The sequence below is a fragment of the Gadus morhua genome, chromosome 15, assembly GCF_902167405.1.
Source record: "Gadus morhua chromosome 15, gadMor3.0, whole genome shotgun sequence".
NCBI lineage: Eukaryota > Metazoa > Chordata > Actinopteri > Gadiformes > Gadidae > Gadus > Gadus morhua.
Genome location: NC_044062.1, coordinates 21181152 through 21202618, shown reverse-complemented (window position 1 = coordinate 21202618; position 21467 = coordinate 21181152). Strand labels below are relative to the sequence as shown.

The following is a 21467-nucleotide window of genomic DNA, read 5'->3' as shown; positions in this document are numbered from 1 at the left end:
AGATTTGTAGTCTTTACTTCGCTAGTTCCTTATGTGTGTGCATGTGTGTGTGTGTGTGTGCGTGTGTGCGTGTGTGCGTGTGTGCGTGTGCGTGTGTGCGCGTGCGTGCGTGCGTGCGTGCGTGAGTGCGTGCGTGAAAGCACATGAGTCAACGTGTTTTCATGGTGTAATTGCCACAGCGCAAACAGGAAAAAGTCATTTAGTGTTTCCTGTGTCTAGCGTAGCGTTAGACAAAGAGGGAGAAGGAGAAATAGGGATAGACACAGAGAGAAATCAGCCTCAACAGAGGAACAGCAGAGGGACAGCGTGATGTCATTTTAGGAGTTAGCAGTCACTGGCACTGCCCCTGTTTTCCACATTATACCATTGTCAACAATGGCATTACCATTGAATATGGGATAAACTAGTATAATAACAGTTATACCAGTGTTATTATAACATTATAACATTGTCAATAATGACATTACCATTCAAAATAGGATAAACTGGTGGCCACCCAATATGAAATTACATATTTTTTTGATTATAGTAAATAAACAAGCTTGTGTTTTGCCAATGTTATTGACTAATAATAACTCCTAATTCCACTGATTTGTTTGACTGTTATGAGAGCGTACCTCGTTTCCTTTGCCTCATGCTAATGCTCTATTTGAGGATCTTGATCTCAGTGCCATTCCTCATAGTCTTAAGAATGTGCGCTGGGTACCGATGCAATCGGTCGGACGCAGGGGTTGGAGTGCCGCGCACGCCCAGGTGCAAATGTGTCACAATCCCACACGTGTGTCTGCTTCGGAGAATCTCCGCTGTCGAGGTGACCCATTTCAATGGATCCTGATCAGAAACACATTGCGTAAAGGGTGCTGGCCAGAGCATACTACTTACACAGTTGGTTAACTATGCAAAGACATGTACATGTTAGCAGTATGTTTGGCCGTTGAAGTGGACAGCGTGTTGACATCTGCTTCCAGCTCTCTGCTTCTATACAGGTGCATCAGCATCATGGTCAACAACCAGCTGGTAACCTATTAAGCAATTTTCACCCGAGCCTGTACCATTATAACCATTAAGCATTCAGCTTTTAAATCCCACCACCCTGATCCGTCCAAAATACCATTATGACACATACCGTATAACTTAAATATGGTGACAACTGCTAATGTTTACTGTGGTGGGCAATAAATAATAAAACTGTTTGTATTAGAATACTTTATAGGCAGTCAGTTTAATGCTGAAGCAAACAATGTCCAATGCATCTGAGAAAAAGGAAGGAAATATACAAATAAGTTAAAGTCCACAGCTCCTACTGTACCAAACGTCAGAAGGTCAACCCACATGTGGGAACACAAAACACTCAATGAATGGAACGCGTCCAAACATTAATCAAAAAGGAGTAATCCAATATTCTTTCCTCCAAGATCCTGCTGTATAATGTTATTTTTTTGTAAAGAGGCCTTTAACTTTGACACAGTTCATAGTTTATTTTCTTGTGTTTCTCTTATTCTCCTAAAGTCAGCCATCTTTGGTGGCACGCCTCCAAACAAAACTTAAATGTGTGTGTGGCCAAATTAACATTCAATTACCTCCAACATTTATTCCACTTTCCAACACACCACAACCCCATGAGAAATGAATGAAAACAAAATTAATCCCTATTAAGCACGAGATAGGGTCTGACAATGCAACAGTAACCTAGCAAAAGATTACACTGGCGTAGAATTGTTTATGTGTGTGCATAAGTCAGCACAGTGTGTATATGGGTTGATGTGTGTGTGTGTGTGTGTGTGTGTGTGTGTGTGTGTGTGTGTGTGTGTGTGTGTGTGTGTGTGTGTTTGTGTGTGTGTGTGTGTGTGTGTGTGTGTGTGTGTGTGTGTGTGTGTGTGTGTGTGTGTGTGTGTGTGTGTGTGTGTGTGTGTGTGTGTGTGTGTGTGTGTATTCATGCATGTGTGTAGGCGAGCAAGAGGAAGAAGGGTCATAAATTGATTAGTAAAGTGGATGTTCCTAATGGACGAGTTACATCATAGAGAGAGAGAGAGAGAGAGAGAGAGAGAGAGAGAGAGAGAGAGAGAGAGAGAGAGAGAGAGAGAGAGAGAGAGAGAGAGAGAGAGAGAGAGAGAGAGAGAGAGATACAGGAAGAGAGAGAGGGATAGAGAGACAGGAAGAGAGAGAGGGATAGAGAGACAGGAAAAGAGAGAGGGATAGAGAGACAGAGATACAGGAAGAGAGTGAGGGATAGAGAGAGAGAGATACAGGAAGAGAGAGAGAGATAAAGACACAATCAAAGGCAATGGAAGATGAGGGCACTAGGAGAGAAAAGGAAGGATCACATGAGGACAGAATGTTTTGGATGAAACATCGTTTCATTTCAAAAAGTGTGGCCGTGTTCCTGAATGTGCTTGTGCAGCTGTACGTGCAGGGGTGCCTGTGCATACATAATGATGAGGAGAGCTATTGATAGTCCTTCATATTGTCATCAGTTTAATGCATTTTATTTTGTAACTGTATGGGCTGAGAACTGCCCTCTACCCATTAGCACATAGATGCACGCATGCACACACAAACACACACATTCACACAAATACACGCACGCACACACACACAAACACATTCTATGATTTATACTTAATGTACTTGTAGGACTGTATTTCCATGGCTGATCCTGCAACACATAATCAATCTAGTAAAAAGCCAACACTTCATACACTCGCTGTGGTAATTAACCTCTTTATACCAAAATTCAAATTCAAACTCGCACACAACGTCTAACTGATCACTGTTTTGATTGTTTTTTTGTTTTGTTTTGTCTTGTTTTTGTTTTATTTATTTCTTATTGCTTATGTTTATTTATTTTTACACAATGTCTTGTTTTTTAAATAATGTATGATGACTATATGCTCTGTAAGGTGACCTTGGGTGTCTTGAAAGGCGCCTCTAAATTAAATGTATTATTATTATTATTATTATTTAAAATGGCCCGTGTTAGGGAAACCCTCTCACCCCAAATTGCAAAGACATTTTAAGGCATTTAACCACATGAGAATGTGTGCCACCCCTAGAAAGATTATATTCTCAACTTTTAGTTTATCATTACCATTGTTTGATAAAAAATAGACAATTCCAACCTCCAAAAAAAATAAGAAGAATGTAACAAAAATAGTTAGTGTTTCATAACTGTGCAAATGCATATGCACAGCAAAATTGATATTTTTCACCTGATTTGATACACACAAAACTAATAACCCTAACCCCTAACCCTAACCCCAACCCTAACTTGCTGAACTAGAGGCCGAAGGCAATCAAGAACAACAATTATCTCATACCTTTGTTGTTTTTGTCATCAAAGTTGTGTTTGAACGCATTAAATCACCATCAACGAATAATCAGATATCTGGGCATCATTTTAAACATGGTGTTTACAATTAATGTATAGTACCTATGAGATGGTTTTAAGGGAAATTGGTAAATTGCCTTCAATCAGAACAAAGGTTCTTCGTCGTTCAGTAGAAGGGTAAAGTGTCACAATTATACATTAGGATTTCAAGATATCTACCTGTGTGTTTTTCATCAAGGTTTATATCCTCAAATTTGCATTGGTTTGCATTTGATTTCCAAAACAACCTCTACTATTTATTGGCATCAAATTGTGACTCAGGTTCTCATCAGATGTTGTGCTGAAATAAACATGACATTTATTTCAAGCAGAAATAAAATCCTCCACTCCAGCTGTGTTCTAGCTTTATTTGACCTAACCAAGTAGTATCCATATCATTTATTTCACCTGCGCAACAATCTCACAGGTGTTAACTCTCTTGTGGTACCAAGATTACATATTATAGCCATTGACGTTGTGGAGATAAACTATTTACTTTCGGTATGTTATTTCCAGAAACTGGCCTTGGGATGAAGATGTTAAACCTGGCCATTCATTGCGTTTGCAGTGTCAGTGTTAGTGTTGCTCTGATTCATACCAACCCCATCAACATCATCATCGCATGTCCCCATCCCCATCCACCCACCACAGCTCTCAGACTTAATGGACGTGAGCCGGGTTGGGCTCCAAATCAGTCATTCATACAGAGTCAGCTGAGCATCAGAAAACCACAAGGCGTTGCGATGTCGCACATCCCATGCACAGATGAACAGACTTTCCTTCATGCCGTGCACATACACTAACATGTGCACGTGCACACCCGCAGAAACGCACACACATTTTCTCTCTCACACACACACACACACTTATGTTTAGACACATTCATTTGTACATGCACACACACACACACGCACACACACACACACACACATACTTATGTATACACACAGTCAAACGGCATTGCACACATATCCACACACGCTGCACACACAGCAAACTCCCTACCTTGTCATGCTAAGTCTGTCCTCAGCCTTACCCTTCCAGACACTTTCTTTATCCCATCACCATTGCCTAGCAACTAATGGCTGCTGCCTAGCAACAGTGTGAGGGTTAGTATTTTTGGGGGCGGGCAGAGTTATTGTGGAAATGTTGCTGTTCTAAGATGTCATTACTCCAACCTTAGCCTGTGTGTGTGTGTGTGTGTGTGTGTGTGTGTGTGTGTGTGTGTGTGTGTGTGTGTGTGTGTGTGTGTGTGTGTGTGTGTGTGTGTGTGTGTGTGTGTGTGTGTGTGTGTGTGCGTGCGTTTTCAAGTTAAAATCGCATCCATTTTCTGTCCAGCTTGTATTAAAGCTGCCTGCGAGAGAGTTTCGGAACGCCTGTTGGTTATTCAAGGACAAGTCAGCATAATTTCATTGAGTCACTGTGCGAAAGTACTTAATCATCAATAACCTTGGAGATGATCCCTCGTGGCAAACAAATCTGATGTTCTCATGGCCATTCCTACCCGTTTCTGGTTGTGTGTGTGTTATGACTTCCTGAACTCTTTCCTCTTTTACACTAAGTCCACTCATTCTCTCTTTAATTTTTATCTCAACTTTTTGATTCATAATATATGTCCCTTTTTCTAGGCGTGGCCTGCTTCCTCCCTCTCACATCCTCATCTTATTTCCCATGGATGTAATTATCACTTGACATCATTAATTAAAATCTCTGTTCTTCTGGGAACTGAAAGTGCACTCAGAGCACTCAGTGTGTTAACTCTGACTGTTGTTAAAACACCTGCATGCTCTCCAAAAAGTCCTCGTTCAAAACAATGACATAACAGCACCATCTAGTGGCCAGATAGAGAAGCAATCAATGTTACACATTAATGATGATAATGTTGACCCTAATTAATGGCAAAATAAGAAGAAAAAAATAGTCATTTATTTCAAATGCATATGCACGGTAAAAGCAATCTTTTTCACATGATTTGATATATACAAAAACGAATACATTTGCTGAACTATAGGCTAAAGACAATCAAGAAAAAACAATTATGTCTTACCTTTGTTGTTTTTGTCATCAACGTTGTGTTAACGGATAATCCAATATCTGGGTACCATTTTGCAATTAAACGTTTGTGTCTTTGTGTATGTGTGTGTGTGTGTGTGTGTGTGTGTGTGTGTGTGTGTGTGTGTGTGTGTGTGTGTGTGTGTGTGTGTGTTCCAGCGGCGGCAGTCACCAGTGAGAATGAGGAGCGTGTGTTCCGGGAGCGCATGCGGCCCAGGAAAAGACAGGGGGCCGTGCGGCGGCGGGTCCACCAGGTCAACGGACACAAGTTCATGGCCACCTACCTCCGCCAGCCCACCTACTGCTCCCACTGCAGGGACTTCATCTGGTGGGCACCACAACACTCACACACCCTGAACAGAATTTTACATTTACATTTACATTGAGGGGATTTGGCTGATCCAAAGCGACTTATAACCATTCATTCACACATTCACACACTGACGGCGGAGTTAACCATGCAAGGCGACAGCCAGCTCGTCAGGAGCAGTCAGGGTGAGGCGTTTTGCTCAGGGACACCTCGACACTCGAGCCTTGTATCGAACTAGAAACCTTCCGGTTACTAGTCAACCCGCTCTACCTCCTGACCTACTGCCACCCCACTGCGGACACGCCGCTTTAGGAAACATGCAGGACGTATTGCTACTCTGAAGTGGAAAGGACAACGGTGGAATGGAAAGGACATACACTTATGTGACACACAAACACACACTCACACACTAGCACACACGCATGCACACACACAAGCACACAATCTAACACACACATACACACTCTCACTGAGTAAAATGTTCACAGGGATGTTAGAATGAAGTACAAAGAACAGCTCTGTGATCCTTAATAAAACCCTTCGGTGTCCTGTACTCACTTTCATATTGTCTTTCTCTTTTTTCACACTCGCCCACGCACACCTTTGGTCTCTCTCCAGGGGAGTCATCGGAAAGCAGGGCTACCAGTGTCAAGGTAAGGCCTCTTTCTGCTCTGCACCAGACCTTTTGTGTCTACACTGATGTCTGAACCAATGCATCCCCTACACTGAGTCATGATGTCACCTTTACCTGATCATTGCCCTGTGTGTGTGTGTTTTGTGTGTGTGTGTGTGTGTGTGTGTGTGTGTGTGTGTGTGTGTGTGTGTGTGTGTGTGTGTGTGTGTGTGTGTGTGTGTGTGTGTGTGTGTGTGTGTGTGTTGTGTGTGCGTGTGTTCTCTCTTCAGTGTGCACGTGCGTGGTCCATAAGCGCTGCCATGAGCTGATCATCACCAAGTGCGCTGGGATGAAGAAACAGGAGGTCACTGAGGAGGAGGTACAAGAGCACCACCTCCTCACCTCCACCTTTATGTTTACTATAGTCTTCAGCAACGCCTCCTAACCTCCACCTTTATGTTTACTATAGTCTTCAGCAACGCCTCCTAACCTCCACCTTTATGTTTACTATAGTCTTCAGCAACGCCTCCTAACCTTCACCTTTATGTTTACTATAGTCTTCAGCAACGCCTCCTAACCTCCACCTTTATGTTTACTATAGTCTTCAGCAACGCCTCCTAACATCCAGCCTCTAGAGCAGTGCTTCTCCACCTTTATGTTTATTTTAGTCTCCCCAATGATCTCAACCCAGAATAAAGGGCACACGGGCTACTTTTCAAACTTTTGCAAACTTTAAACTTAAACCGTGACCTTATTTCAGAGATGGTTGCTGCAATGACACCATTCAGCCATGACTTTGGGGTGGGCCATTCCACATACAATACAATAACGACAATACGAATACACACACATCCATTTTTGCAGGCGCTTTGGTATTTCAAAGTGGGGGCCCAACTTATTTTTTTCTCCCCTTGCTCCCCGGTGTCGCTGTAACCTACGATGTGCCAGGATGAGGAATATGTATTAAATCGCACAACATATTCACGGCACACCTAACCTTGCCTCAGGCCACATCGTCAAGGGGACAGTGTTCCAGGGGCGCCTAATGGGAAAGTTAGCGGTTTGGGTTTGGGACTAGTGCCTTTGTTATGTAACGACTGTTATTTAGGAAACACTGCCCGTTCTGTAGCAGCTTTTTTTATGCTGAAATCCAAGAAATTAACACAGAATAAATACATTTGCTGGGAAATATTTATCAACAAATCCCAGTCATGTATCATGCAATATGTGCTATGTAGCTATAATAACTGGGCATAGGTGGGGCAGCATTTAGCTAAAGTATGTAGATGTGAATCCAGTATTTTTGAGCAGCCTAGTCTGTTTGCTACGGTTGTCGTCAGATGACGTTCAAGGAGCAGATATGGCTACCATCAAGCATTTGGGTATCAATCATGAATTTATTTGATTAATATACGTAAAGCAACAACATAGATTAACAAAAAAAATCACAAATTTATTTATTTTCAATATTGTTTCAGGGATTTAATCTCACTTTTTTTTTTCTCTACATTTTGACTACCACCATGATATAATAGTATACTTAAAATCAAGGGTATGTAAGTCTCGACAAGCATAACAACAACTTAAAAGTTGTTTATGCCCAGCGACTCGAGTACCACCAGTATACAAAATGTATTATTGTCTCGCTCGTTGTTGGGGGGGGGTGGCCCATTGACCATGGGAGGGGCCCCCTGTGAAACAGCAAAGGGCCCGGGCCCAGGAGCGACTGCCCCGCCCATAGCTCCGCCCCTGGTGGTTAAGTATATAGGATTAGCATTCAAGGTCAAATTGCATGTATGGAGTCATGGCAATCAGAATTTCCCTCTACGTAGGAACATGAATAAAGATAAGGTCATGGGTCATAAAATGATCGATTTAATTCAAACAATGTGTGTTGTTTCTGTTTGGCGGTGGAGTTGTGTGTCACCTCTTCTTCCTCCTCCTCCTCTGCCTCAGCCCGTCGGTTCCCAGAGGTTCAGTGTGAACATGCCCCACAAGTTCAGCATCCACAACTTCAAGGTGCTCACCTTCTGCGATCACTGTGGCTCTCTGCTCTGGGGTCTGCTGCGACAGGGCCTCCAGTGTAAAGGTAGGACCACACCTGTTTGTGGTGGAGTGTGTGTGGATTATGGCTGGATTATGAAGCCTCACCTGGCAAAAGGCAGACTGATTGGACTCTGGGGCTTGGTGAGGCTGCACACCTGTTGGGCCAGTGGGGAATTCACAGTGTGCACAGGTTAAACCAGCCATCACCACACAGATTCAGGGAAGAAGATCTCCTGCGTGGCAACATGGTGCCCCAGCGTTATGTAGCATTCTCTGCAACCTAACAATAGACAGGATTGCCATCACCTTGTCTGGAGTAGCCCGGGGAGGGGGGGGGGGGGATTACGATGAATATTACCAGTGGCATGCTACAGAACTCCATTTAGATAGATGGATACATAAATTGTTTTACTTTCTTTTTAGAAGATATCAAACACTGTGTTTAGACGCATGCCAATTTACACATACACAACTTTATTTGAGTCCTATATTTTGTTGCTATGTTATCACGTCCACTTGTGTGCTTGTTGGTGTGTATGTGTGTCTTTGCTTATGTCTGTGTTTGTTTGTTTTTGTGTCTGGATGTGTGTGTGTGTGTGTGTGTGTGTGTGTGTGTGTGTGTGTGTGTGTGTGTGTGTGTGTGTGTGTGTGTTTGCATGTGTGTGTGGTTGTGTTTGTGTTTCTATATGCGCGTTTGATTGTGTGTCTGTGTGTGTTTTTATCTGCGTATGTGTGTGTGTGTGTATGTGTATGTGTGTGTGTGTATGAATGTGTGTGTGTGCGTCGGTTTGTGTGTGTCAGTATGTAAAGTGAACGTACACAGGCGCTGTGAGAGCAACGTTGCGCCCAACTGCGGCGTGGACGCCAGGGGCATCGCCAAAGTGCTCTCTGACCTTGGGGTGACCCCAGACAAGATCTCCAGTAGTGCCGCTCGACGGAAAAAGGTGAGGTCAAGAGGTCAAAGTTTGACTTAAGCACTGAGTTGCACCAGCGATGCCTAAGTCAAACGTAGCCTAGTTTGTACTACATTTCTAACTAAGGTGATAGATTACTCCCAACGTAGACATGAGTTACAATTTAAACTGCACCTAGTCCTTACTAGGAGCAAAGTCTCACGTCAAATAGAGTTTGTCAGGTTGCCATGGCGCCTCATTTGGGGAGGTAGGATGGAGAAGGATGAGGAAAGGAGGATGTTCCTGGCTGCAATGCATTGTCCGTGACAACGCATTTGCTTAAAATGTTCAAAGACACAAGCTTATTACACAGTTGGCGTCCACTACACACCAGAGTAGTTAAGATAAACCTGGCGTCTCTGTGGTACAATCAAACATTGACAAAGCTTTAGTTTAAAACTAGTTATAATGTATGTTTCAATGTGGGCTTTGCACCCTAACTTAAGAGAAAGCGTACCTACTGCGGGGCATCAGGCTGCAGACTGGAAAACCGGTCAACAGGAACTTTTCAATGGAAACGAACTGATACATATTCTAATTATTCCTATTGATTTGAAAATTCATACAACGCCACCTCCAATAATCCAAAACCCATAGACTAGCTAATAAGAAACAAAGGCTTTAATTATTTACATGTTTTTAAGTAAACATCAATGATAGGCAAGGCAAGGCAAGGCAACTTTATTTATATAGCGCTTTTCATACACAAGGCAGACTCAAAGTGCTTCACATATAAACATTGTCATACAGTAAAATAAAATAATAGATAAGTAAAAGAAAACATATGCAAAGAAATTAGTAAAATAGAAAGTGCAATGTATTTAAGATCAGATCAACAGTCTCTCTGGTATCCGCGTCGGGACTCCAACCCGACCTAAAGGAACTTGGTACTTTCTCTGGGACTCCAACCCGGATTCTAGTAACCCTTATCCTTTCTCTCTGGTATCAGATCATGTATCTTTCTGGTAAAAATAGAAAATTTAATTGAAAGTTAAAAAGGCTTTTTAGTAAGTAAAATTGAAAGTGCAATGTATTTAAGATCAGATCAACAGTCTCTATGGAACCCAAGTACAATAAAGACCCTTTTCAAAGAGGTGACATTTTGAGAAATACACAGATGTTGCTCATAAGACTCATTCGGGGTCTGCTACTTTAATGTACCACCACACAGGTTGCAGACTTAACCAGTGAAGGTAAGTCTACTTGGGCCCTGGTGCATTAAAGAAGCAGAGCCCTAATTAGTGTAATGAGCAACGCCTGGGTTTTTTCATATAAGGAAAGATCTGTGAAAAAGGCTCCATTAGTCCATTACAGTCAGACTGATTGAATCTGACTTTCCCTCCCTCCCCCATATCGGTCACCAGACCAATCTGCCAGCTCATGTTTCATTGGCTCTGGCATATGTGTCTGTTCCCTCTCCCATTCTGCCAGATGTATTGCAGCCCGGGTCAGGCCAATCAAAGTCGTTCATCTAATATGGGGGCGGGTTTAATACGATGACTGTACAGAGGCGCACCCTATGGAGCACTGTTAAGAGCCTTGTTCGAAATCGTTCCCTAGCACGGATATAGTGCACTATATAGGGTGGTCGCCATTTTATAGTGGTGTTCAAATTCTCAGTGGTTAATTTCATGCACTATATATATACGTTATAGTGGACTTAAAATACCCAAAATTTGAGTGTACATACGATGTTCCCTACATGTTACTCCCGTTTACCACAATGCAGTGCGGTCGTGTTTTTCCGGAGGAGAAGAAGCGGAAAAAACGCGAAAAATAATACATTTAATGATGGAGTCTCCGGCTTTCGTTTAGAAATGTCAACAATTTATTTGGGATTTAACATAGAAAATGTAACATTCAAAATTAATTAAAAAAAAACTTGACCAAGGAAATGTAACATTCATCATCAATACAACCTCCAGCTTTCCTCGTGAGTGCCTGGTTTGTTAACAGGATGTGGCCGCATCTTTCTGCGTCACACAAATATCCTGCACATTTTCTGACGCAAATGACGTTTAGAAATGTTCAGCCTAATGTCCGAATTCTTGTTTGTTCGTTCCCTATATAGTGCACTATATCATGAACACTATATAGGGAATACTGAGTGAGTGAATAGGGAACGATTTCGAACACAATTAAGGTGTTTTCACAAACAACCAAGATGGCTGCTGCAGATGTGTCACATGTTACATTGCTCTGATTGGTTATGGGTCTAGCCAATTGCACCTAACAGGTTGCTGGCAACTGGTACATGTGACATAGATTAAGCATATACAAAACAATATATACAACGATAATATTTGGTTTGAAAAGATGAAGGAAATGTCAAAAGCCTGGTGCTTATGGTGTTGGCTGGCTCATCACGAAGATAAAATGTAGCTAATGAAAGAAGCCTAATGTAACTATAATATTTCCTTGAATTTAAATAGCACTTTTCAAGACACCAAAGGGCTTTTCACAGCGAGCAGTGTGTGTGTGTTTGGGAAGGAGGGATTCAACACCTCATCCGCTACCAGTGAACTTCCCCCCCTTGATACAGCTAGGTTGTGCAGACTGCTCACCACACACTGGCGAGGACACAGGGGTTAGCACCCCTGTTCTTTCAATGAATACCACGGGATCTTCGCTGACCAAAGGGTGTTTGGTCTGCGAAGGGGGAATATGACAGAGGCCAAAGGGATAAGCACGCCCTTCCAGCCCTCCAGCTCAGCTGTGCTATTGATGGTTATTTGGATCATGTTGCACAGCTTCATCAAGGACAGGACTCCCAGCAGCCACTGCCCATCAGCCCACAGACAGTAGAGGACCGCTCCCGGTCCGCCCCCACGTCTCCATGTGACCCGGGTATGTAACACACGCACACACATACAAACACACTCACACGCATATGCACCCATACACACAAAGGCATTAAAAAAACAAGCAATAAATGATAAAGCATTTCATAAATAAATATAACATGATTATAAAGTCTGTTTTAAATTTGGTAGATGGTTTTAATGTATAGATTAAACATGTAAAATGTCCCTTTTGGTAACCAAACTAAATCTAATATTATAACATTGTTTATTTATAGCTGCTTCTTCTCCAAAGATTTGCAGTCCTAAAATAATTGAGACCATTTGTTAACATGCAGATTGAGTTCACATGATTGATTTTCATTTGTCCGGTATTGAGTTGTCTGCCCTGTCTCCACCCAGCAGACCTGAAGGAGTTGGAGAACATCCGGAAAGCCTTATCCCTTGACCACCGCGGCCCAGAACACAAGAAGCATCCAGTCGCTCTCACTTCCTCCGTTCCCACGGCAACGAGCGACCATGGGGGAGGAGGAGGCGGAGTTGGCTGCGGCGAGACTGGGGGCGAAGGCAAGGAGAACGGAGAGGTTAAAGGTCACGACGCCCCAGAGATCAAGAGGATGGCCCTTAAGGATTTTCGGTTTATCAAAGTCCTGGGAAAGGGTAGCTTTGGAAAGGTACACCTCCTTTAACTCCTGTACTGTACACCTCCTTTAACTCCTGTACCGTACACCTCCTTTAACTCCTGTAATGTACACCTCCTTTAACTCCTGTAAGGTATACCTCCTTTAACTCCTGTACCGTACATCTCCTTTAACTCCTGTAAGGTACACCTCCTTTAACTCCTGTACTGTACACCTCCTTTAACTCCTGTAAGGTACACCTCCTTTAACTCCTGTACCGTACATCTCCTTTAACTCCTGTAAGGTACACCTCCTTTAACTCCTGTACTGTACACCTCCTTTAACTCCTGTAAGGTACACCTCCTTTAACTCCTGTAACATACACTTCCTTTAACTCCTGTAATGTACACCTCCTTTAACTCCTGTACCGTACACCTCCTTTAACCCCTGTACCGTACACCTCCTTTAACTCCTGTACCGTACACCTCCTTTAACTCCTGTAAGGTACACCTCCTTTAACTCCTGTACTGTACACATCCTTTAACTCCTGTACTATACACCTCCTTTAACTCCTGTACTGTAAACCTCCTTTAACTCCTGTAACGTACACCCTCTTTAACTCCTGTAAAGTACACCCTCTTTAACTTCTGTACCGTACACCTCCTTTAACTCCTGCAACCGCCTCTGGCTGAGGGCAAGATTCAATAGAAGAGCAGGATTTAGGATCTAAATAACCAAACCCCTCCCTCTCTAAGCCCCCCTCCCTACGGTTCTCTGCCATACACTGGCAGGCGCAAACAACTAGAAACAGATAGTCCCACAAATCATAACCTCGCTGATGAACGGTTAGGACATTTAGAACCCATTACTCAGAAACAATAGCTCTTAAATCTTAGGTACAGCACTCTTGGGGCTCTCTCACTCTCCTGGCATCCCTCTGACCTCTTTACTCTGTATTGAATCATACGTCTATGTGAGGTTTAGACCAATCCAAATAAAGAAATGGCTGTGGTATGTAAAGTAAGGAAATGTGGAGGTGTGTGCTTAAAGAAGCTTTGAAAGAAGCTTTGGCAGCTTTGAGCAGAGTGGAGGAAGTGGAAAATAACAGAGTCAAAGAGAGTGGTGTTAGACGTGTAAGGAGCCTCAATGAGAGGTTCAGGGAGGGAACATTGTTTTGTGTGTATATTATAATTTTTTGGGATTCTGTAGCATGTGTGCATGTGCCGAATGTGTGATCATAGCATTTTATATCTAGAACAGATAAATGCATAAAGACCCTTTGTGTAACTGTGCGAGTGTGTACTAGTCCTGATGTGCACTGGTGGTCCTGATTTGTACTGGTCCGGATGCGTACTGGTCTTGATGTGTACTGGTCCTGATGTGTACTGGTCCTAGTGTGTATTGATACTGATTGACTGTGTGTGTGTGTGTGTGTGTGTGTGTGTGTGTGTGTGTGTGTGTGTGTGTGTGTGTGTGTGTGTGTGTGTGTGTGTGTGTGTGCGTGTGTGAGCGTGTCTGTTTGCATACGTGTGTGTTTGTGTCTGTGCGTGTGTGTGTGTGTGTGTGTGTGTGTGTGTGTGGTTGTGTGTGTCCAGGTGATGCTGGCGGAGCAGAAGGGGAGTGACGAGGTGTTCGCGGTGAAAGTTCTGAAGAAGGACGTGATCCTGCAGGACGACGATGTGGACTGCACCCTGACCGAGAAACGCATCCTGGCCCTGGCCCGCAAACACCCCTACCTCACCCAGCTGTACTGCTGCTTCCAGACCAGGGTAGGCCCACACACACACGCACGAATGCCAGACACACACAGGCCGACAGACAGACAGACAGACAGACAGACAGACAGACAGACAGACAGACAGACAGACAGACAGACAGACAGACAGGCAGGCAGACAGACAGACAGACAGACAGACAGGCAGACAGAAAGACAGACAGACAGACAGACACACACACAAACAGACACACAGACAAACATACACACAGACAAACATACACACGCATAAACACAAACACACTCTTTCACACACACAAAGAGTTAATAGAAAGGATGATTCAATTCCGAATGAAAGAATAACACAACTGAAAAGGAAACCAAAACCAGCAGGACATTGCTGTGATGGAGCTGGCAACAGGTCTGGTTTCAAACGGGGCTTGATATACCAGCTGCCAGCTGCCCAAGCAAATAACACAACTAGTAACAAATTGCCCACTCAACCTCTGCAGAGAAACAAACACAGATAGAGGAGGGAGAAACTGAAACCATCAGTACAAAACAAACATATATTGGACCGTAGGTTGAAACTTGAAAGACACACACACACACGCGCACACACACACACACAGACACACACACACACACACACACACACACTTACAAACACACACTTGCACACACACGCACACACAAACACTCAAGCAATGCACCCCGACATGCACACGCTTGAACCAACAAACAAACACACAAAGACACACACACACACACACACACACACACACACACACACACACACACACACACACACACACACACACACACAGATGTATGAATATACATATACTTCAACAACTATACATACAGTAACATAACACCCAGCACCATGAACCAACATCTAGACCGTGGCTGCTTGTGTGCACACACAGTTGTAGTCACACACATAAAGTTACCATGTAATTTATCACTTTGTGATATTATAGTGGTTTACCACTAGGGGGCAATATCTGCTTATTACATTTTACATTATCAAATAGTTTCCAGCCTTGGTGATAAGAGAAATGTAAATAGGCTTCTTACAGTTTTTTACGATTGCATAGACACTAAAATCAAAAGTATTACACATTTATCAAATGATTAGACCTTAGTTATGATTACACACCTTCGACTCGATAAGCACAATGTCAGCCTCACACTTTTTGCAAAACAATACATACAGTGATTTGCAACACACTAAACACACTTGCAAACATTAAACACATTTGTATATCAGGATGACATTTCCTTGCAATTCCAAAGCACTGACTGAGCCAATTGGTTAAGCACAGCCAATCAGGTACGCAAACACATACTCGCTTAAATGTAGACACACCAATCAGGTTCAAGCACCATAAAAATGCAGCAGGTAAGTTCACCTGACTTTATTGAAACCAAAATGGAAAGAGTCAGAAGAATTGTGAGGGTGAGAGGGGAAATCCACAGAAGAGAAAAAGGAGGTAGAGGAAGAGGAAGAGGCGGAGGCCCAGCCAGATGTAGATTTGGAGGAAGAGGAAGACCTGAATCAGGAGGAGAACGTGCTTGAAGAAGAAAAGGGACAACATCTCTCTCTCTCTCTCTCTCTCTCTCTCTCTCTCTCTCTCTCTCTCTCTCTCTCTCTCTCTCTGTCTCTCTGTCTCTCTGTCTCTCTGTCTGTCTCTGTCTCTGTCTCTGTCTCTGTCTCTGTCTCTGTCTCTCTCTTGATCTGGCTGACTTTTGGTGGGATATATGTAAGGGATAATGCCCGACGAGGTGTCCATTATCAGGAATTAATGGACGACGTGGAGGCGTGAACCGTCCGACGCGAAGCGGAGGACGGTTGCCTCCGCGAAGTCCATAATTAATTTATATTTTCATGCGTTTTACAATCCGAATATAAAGTTTTCCACAAAACATACATTTGTTTGCCTGGTTACGCCTGAGGGTCTGACTAATACCCGGAACCACCATTACACGCCCGTTGGGTTCTCATGCAACGGAAACGTTGTTCACTCCTCCAGTAATTAGGACGGGCCATAGCTACGACTTTAGAACGGGAGGTAGCGGGAGGTATTATAGTCCGCTCAGCTTTGTTTTGTTTCCCGTTGCTATGGTTACTACTATTTTAGAGACGATACGCCAGCTAGCGCATTAATTGAGAACGGTGAACAGACAATTTGTCGGAACTACTTGTCCAGGTGTCCGTATATCAGGAGTTAATGCACACCCTGCATCCAATCAGAATCGAGTATTCCCGCAGACCGTGGTATAAGCGCACACAACACACATATTGTATGGATGCAATCACTTTGGAAATAGGTGTGCTGTGTGTTAACCCCAGCCATATAAATACCATACACAGTACAGGGATGCACACATATACACGCAGGCACACACACACACACACACACACAGACACAGACACATACACACTCGTATGCAAACACACACATGCACACCTACACACCAACTTGCATGTACACATACACAGGACCTGTGTGTATGTACGTGTGTCTGTGTCTGTGTGTCTGTGTGTGTCCAATTTCAGACAAAACTGTTTTAGAATGCCTCAGAGAAAATGTTACAGAGGCGTGAACTGGTTTGTTACATGTTTAATGGATTTGGTTATTTATGGTTTGGAAATATTCTTTCTTCTTGTACAGGAAAATAAGTCTTAATCCTACGATCACATGTCATACACGACGACAGAGTATTTTTGCGCTATGTAACAATATGTCTTTCACTTCACAACAGCGTCACCGCCATAGTAATCCATTAGGCGTCGCTCCATGGTTTTATTGTTGACAAGTACAGTACTAGTATTTCCCCAACTGTAGTTTTATCAGGGGGGAACTGCAAACAGGAAGAGGAGAGGAGGATGGAGGGGGGGGGGGGGGGTCAGCGGGGGCCGGGAGGGGAGGGAGGAGAAGGGGGCCGAGGGGATGGTCCTCCATTTTGAGTAAATTAGTTTGTTTTCTCAGAATGTTCTGGAAACATCAAACTCTGATGACAGCAGTCTCATATGATTTATTTATCTCCAACACACAGGAAATGCTCACACACACACACACACACACACACACACACACACACACACACACACACACACACACACACACACACACGTTGAGGCCGGGGGGAGTGAGGACCTGATTGTGATGTTTGGACATAACAAAGTGATTGTAGGCCTTCTTATACAACCACTTTGATTCTTATCAGGGTCCTGATGTGGATTCCATATGCTGAAACCATCGTTTCTGAATGCCCTGCCCCTTTGAGGAATACACAGACACACACGTCAACACACAAACAAACACATGTACCCAAACTTTTCTGTCTCTCCCACATACTCACAGACAGACAGCCGTACACCATTCAGCTTCAGATTGACCTCAGTTGATTCCATGGCCAACGTGATGAAGCCTGGATTGGTTCTCGGTCGCTGGAGACAATGAAGCCACAGGTGTTGATTCATGACTCCTTTCCTATTGATCGAGCAGTGGGTTATTGGCATGAGAAACAAACATAAAGGTCCCATGGCACACTACTTTATGGATGCTTTAATATAGATATTATCGGGCCCCAAACACAGTATTTAAAGATGTTCCCAAAATTCAGCCGTGGTGCAGAATTACAGCCACTACGAGCCAGTCGCACATTGAGCTTTCACCAAACACGCCGTTTCTGTGTCTGTAGCTTTAATGCAAATGAGGAGGAGAGAGGCAGGTCGAGAAGAAGGGTGGGGGTGTGGCCCTGAGCAGCTTGCAGCCATGGAACCATGCGCTCTGTTTACAGTGGATGTATCCAATGGCGAGGCGCACACAGCCTTTGGCCGTGTTCTGTTAATATTCGGGAGTCCTGGAGCTCTATATCTAAATAATATCATATTATACATAGATATCTATATCACATCATATATATTATCATGGCCGAAAGCTGTGTGTGCCTCCAGACGATATTGTGGATCTCAAACGACTGCGTCAGGTTCTCCGACGTCTCTGGTTCTTCCACGTCCACATCAATCTGAAGTAGACTAAACTATGACCCGGAGGAGAAAGGGATTGTTGCCTGCGACTGCTGACTGCGATTGTCGTTGACGGATCCCATTGACTTTGAATGGGGCGGAGCCGCAATGCATTGTGGATCCATCCATTCCGTTGGATCTGTCGGCTCCGTCAAGAAGTTGAAAAATGTACTTTCCCCCAATTCCTTCCAAACCATTTACATTTACATTTAGGGCATTTAGCAGACGCTTTTATCAAAAGCGACTTGCAATAAGTACATTTGTCATAAGAAGTGCATGAATATATCGCTGTCGGTACAGAAAGGATGTTCATAGAACCAAGTGCAAGTATAACAATCGCTAGGCTAACCAATTTCCCGTGTTACAGCCATGATAGCAGCTACTGCAGTTGCTACACAGTTAAGTGCTATAGTACAATACAATACAACACAATACAATACAATACAGTGTACAATGGTGGCCAGAAGGGGGAGGGTGGCTATGCAGTGTCGAGGTGGACTCTGAATAGGTGAGTCTTGAGTCCTTTTCGGAAGATAGTGAGCGACTCTGCGGTCCTGAGAGCGGCAGGGATCTCGTTCCACCACTGAGGTCCCAGAAGCGAGAAAAGTTGTGACTTTGCTGAACGGCCTTTGCTAGCTCTTAGCGATGGCGGTACCAGGCGTCCAGCTGAGGTAGTTGAGCGGAGGGATCGAGCTGGGGTGTGTGGCTTTAGCAATGCTTGGAGGTAGGCAGGGGCAGTTCCATCGACTGCCTTGTATGCCAGTACCATCGTCTGAGATGGCTGAGATAACCCCCACAACGAGTCTCGTTGTGGAAATACCAGAGACAAGAGTCCGACGTGTCAAGCCTGCCACACACCGGCGCCAAGCGCAGACCATCACCGTTGTGATATGTTTTGAAAGAAGCCGATCAACAAAATTAGCCGTATAGGCTACCATAACGTCATATCAGTTGTTTTATGACTACGTATATGGCCCTGATGCCCATGATCCACTGTGGGCTAGTATGTCCGGAATAATGGGGGCGTTCTTTTTGTCGCGCCCAAACATTTTTTCAAAGGCGAGATTGAGATTAGAGATAGATTGAGTCTAAAACGTTCTCAATGATTCAGCCAATGAGAGTAGGGGAGAGCCGGGTCGATTGAAACACGGGACGATTGAAATACCGGGACGATTGTAACACGGCGATTTCCTCGATATGCTCTGCCTTGAAAAAACTTGGCTCAGACGCAGGGCCGGCGCTCGGCATAGGCGACCTAGGCGATGGCCTAGGGCGGCAAATGGGTTGGGGGCGCCCTCTGGTGGCGCCCTTACGTAATTAATAGAAATATACTAAAAAAGCGAAATGAAACCAAACATGTTCCGAGATGGAACATGTTCCCCCGCTCGGAAGCCCTCTCCAGGGCGCAAGTTAATGTCGAGGCGCCTAGGGCACCGAAACGGTCAGCGCCGGCCCTGCTCAGACAAGCCGTTTTGGAAATTTTCCTGACATGCTATTTCCCCATTCGCTGCTTTGCCCAATGAGCTCCTACCATGCGAGCGGCACGTGTGTTTGTGTGAATACACACACTGTAACGCAACTGTTGCCCGCGATTGAATCAGTTCGAATTAACGAATCTAACAAAACAAACCGATCTTATTCTTCTCTCTCGTTCGTCTCATTCGTTCTCAGACTCGACTCCTCCCAGACCCACTTTTCGCTGACTCGTTCTTCGTTCACTGACTGTGAGTGGTGAAGAGGAAAGAGGCTTAGTGAGCGAGCGTACGATAATACGATTCAATATCAGTGAAATGGTAAATGCATGCTGTCTTTGTACTTTCTGTGTCATGCCAGATTAATAAAATAGTTTGATTTCTCTTCAATATGTCTCATTCTTGCATGGTTTGTCTCCATCCGGGACCCCCACCATCATTGTTAAATGAAGCCTATTATCTTGCTGATATGTTAAACATCCAATAATCAACTACACTCCCCACCCCCATCCTGCTGCGTTTGGTTAACGTTTTTTTCGGCTTCGTTTGAGAGTGAGAACGAGGGAGGAGCTGCGTCTGACTGACTCAGCTGAGAACCGTGCATTCCATAATTCGATTCACCGCCACCGGAAACTTGACTGAACGAACGATTCTGAACGATTCTTCTTGGAGAACTGACCAACGCGAACTGAATCAAGGGAAAGAATTAGGGGCCCACTAATATCTATATTAAAGCATCCATAAAGTAGCATGCCATGGGACATTTAAGGCAGTTATAGAATTATAGCGCCCTCTTCTGGATATAAAACATGATTGGATATTGTTCTGTTCTGCTCTGCATGCATTATTTTGTGTTTTTTGGACTCTTAGTAGATTTGCAGAATTCTGCAAGTCGAGGTTGAATATGATATCTCTCTTAAGCTCTCTTTCTCTCTTGACTCCGAACACTTTTGAACTGTGTGTTTTGCAATCACTGCATGCACAATATGCAACGGCCGGTCTACCAGTTTGCCTCAAGGAGATGTGTCCGGTCTTGTCCCACAACAGCCAGAATGTGTGTGTGTGTGTGTGTGTGTGTGTGTGTGTGTGTGTGTGTGTGTGTGTGTGTGTGTGTGTGTGTGTGTGTGTGTATGTGTGTGTGTGTGTGTGTGTGAGAGAGGATGTGTGTGTGTGTGAACACAACCACACACACACACACACACACACACACGCTTACACACACACACACACCCATACGCCCACATATGTATAGGAAATCTATGTACTTTACATGACCTATGTTCTAGCTGGTTCCTTCCCCCCGCCCCTCCCGTCCTGTCCTCTGTGCTGGCTAATCGTCGGTGGGATCGCAGCTGAGCCCCTATCAGACTAATTACCGCTGAGAAATGTAAATAACATTATACAACAGCAAAAACAAGCAGGCCTCATATGCCCTAGTCAAAGAGCTAGGGCAGAGGGGAAGAGAGAGAGACAGAGAAAG

General features: G+C 44.0%; 1 protein-coding gene across 2 annotated transcripts in view; it reads left to right on the top strand.

The window, feature by feature from the left end:
• The window catches only part of LOC115559907 (protein kinase C epsilon type), an 80931-nt gene that overhangs the window by 36963 nt on the left and 22501 nt on the right, over positions 1 to 21467 (top strand). The window contains exons 4-11 of one of the 2 annotated variants that reach the window (XM_030379090.1): positions 5579 to 5747; positions 6348 to 6382; positions 6633 to 6721; positions 8299 to 8431; positions 9190 to 9332; positions 12092 to 12188; positions 12545 to 12816; positions 14358 to 14531. In XM_030379090.1, coding sequence (XP_030234950.1) covers positions 5579 to 5747; positions 6348 to 6382; positions 6633 to 6721; positions 8299 to 8431; positions 9190 to 9332; positions 12092 to 12188; positions 12545 to 12816; positions 14358 to 14531 — 1112 coding nt within the window. The remainder of the gene's footprint in view (positions 1 to 5578; positions 5748 to 6347; positions 6383 to 6632; positions 6722 to 8298; positions 8432 to 9189; positions 9333 to 12091; positions 12189 to 12544; positions 12817 to 14357; positions 14532 to 21467) is intronic. The other variant, XM_030379091.1, reaches the window with a different exon arrangement.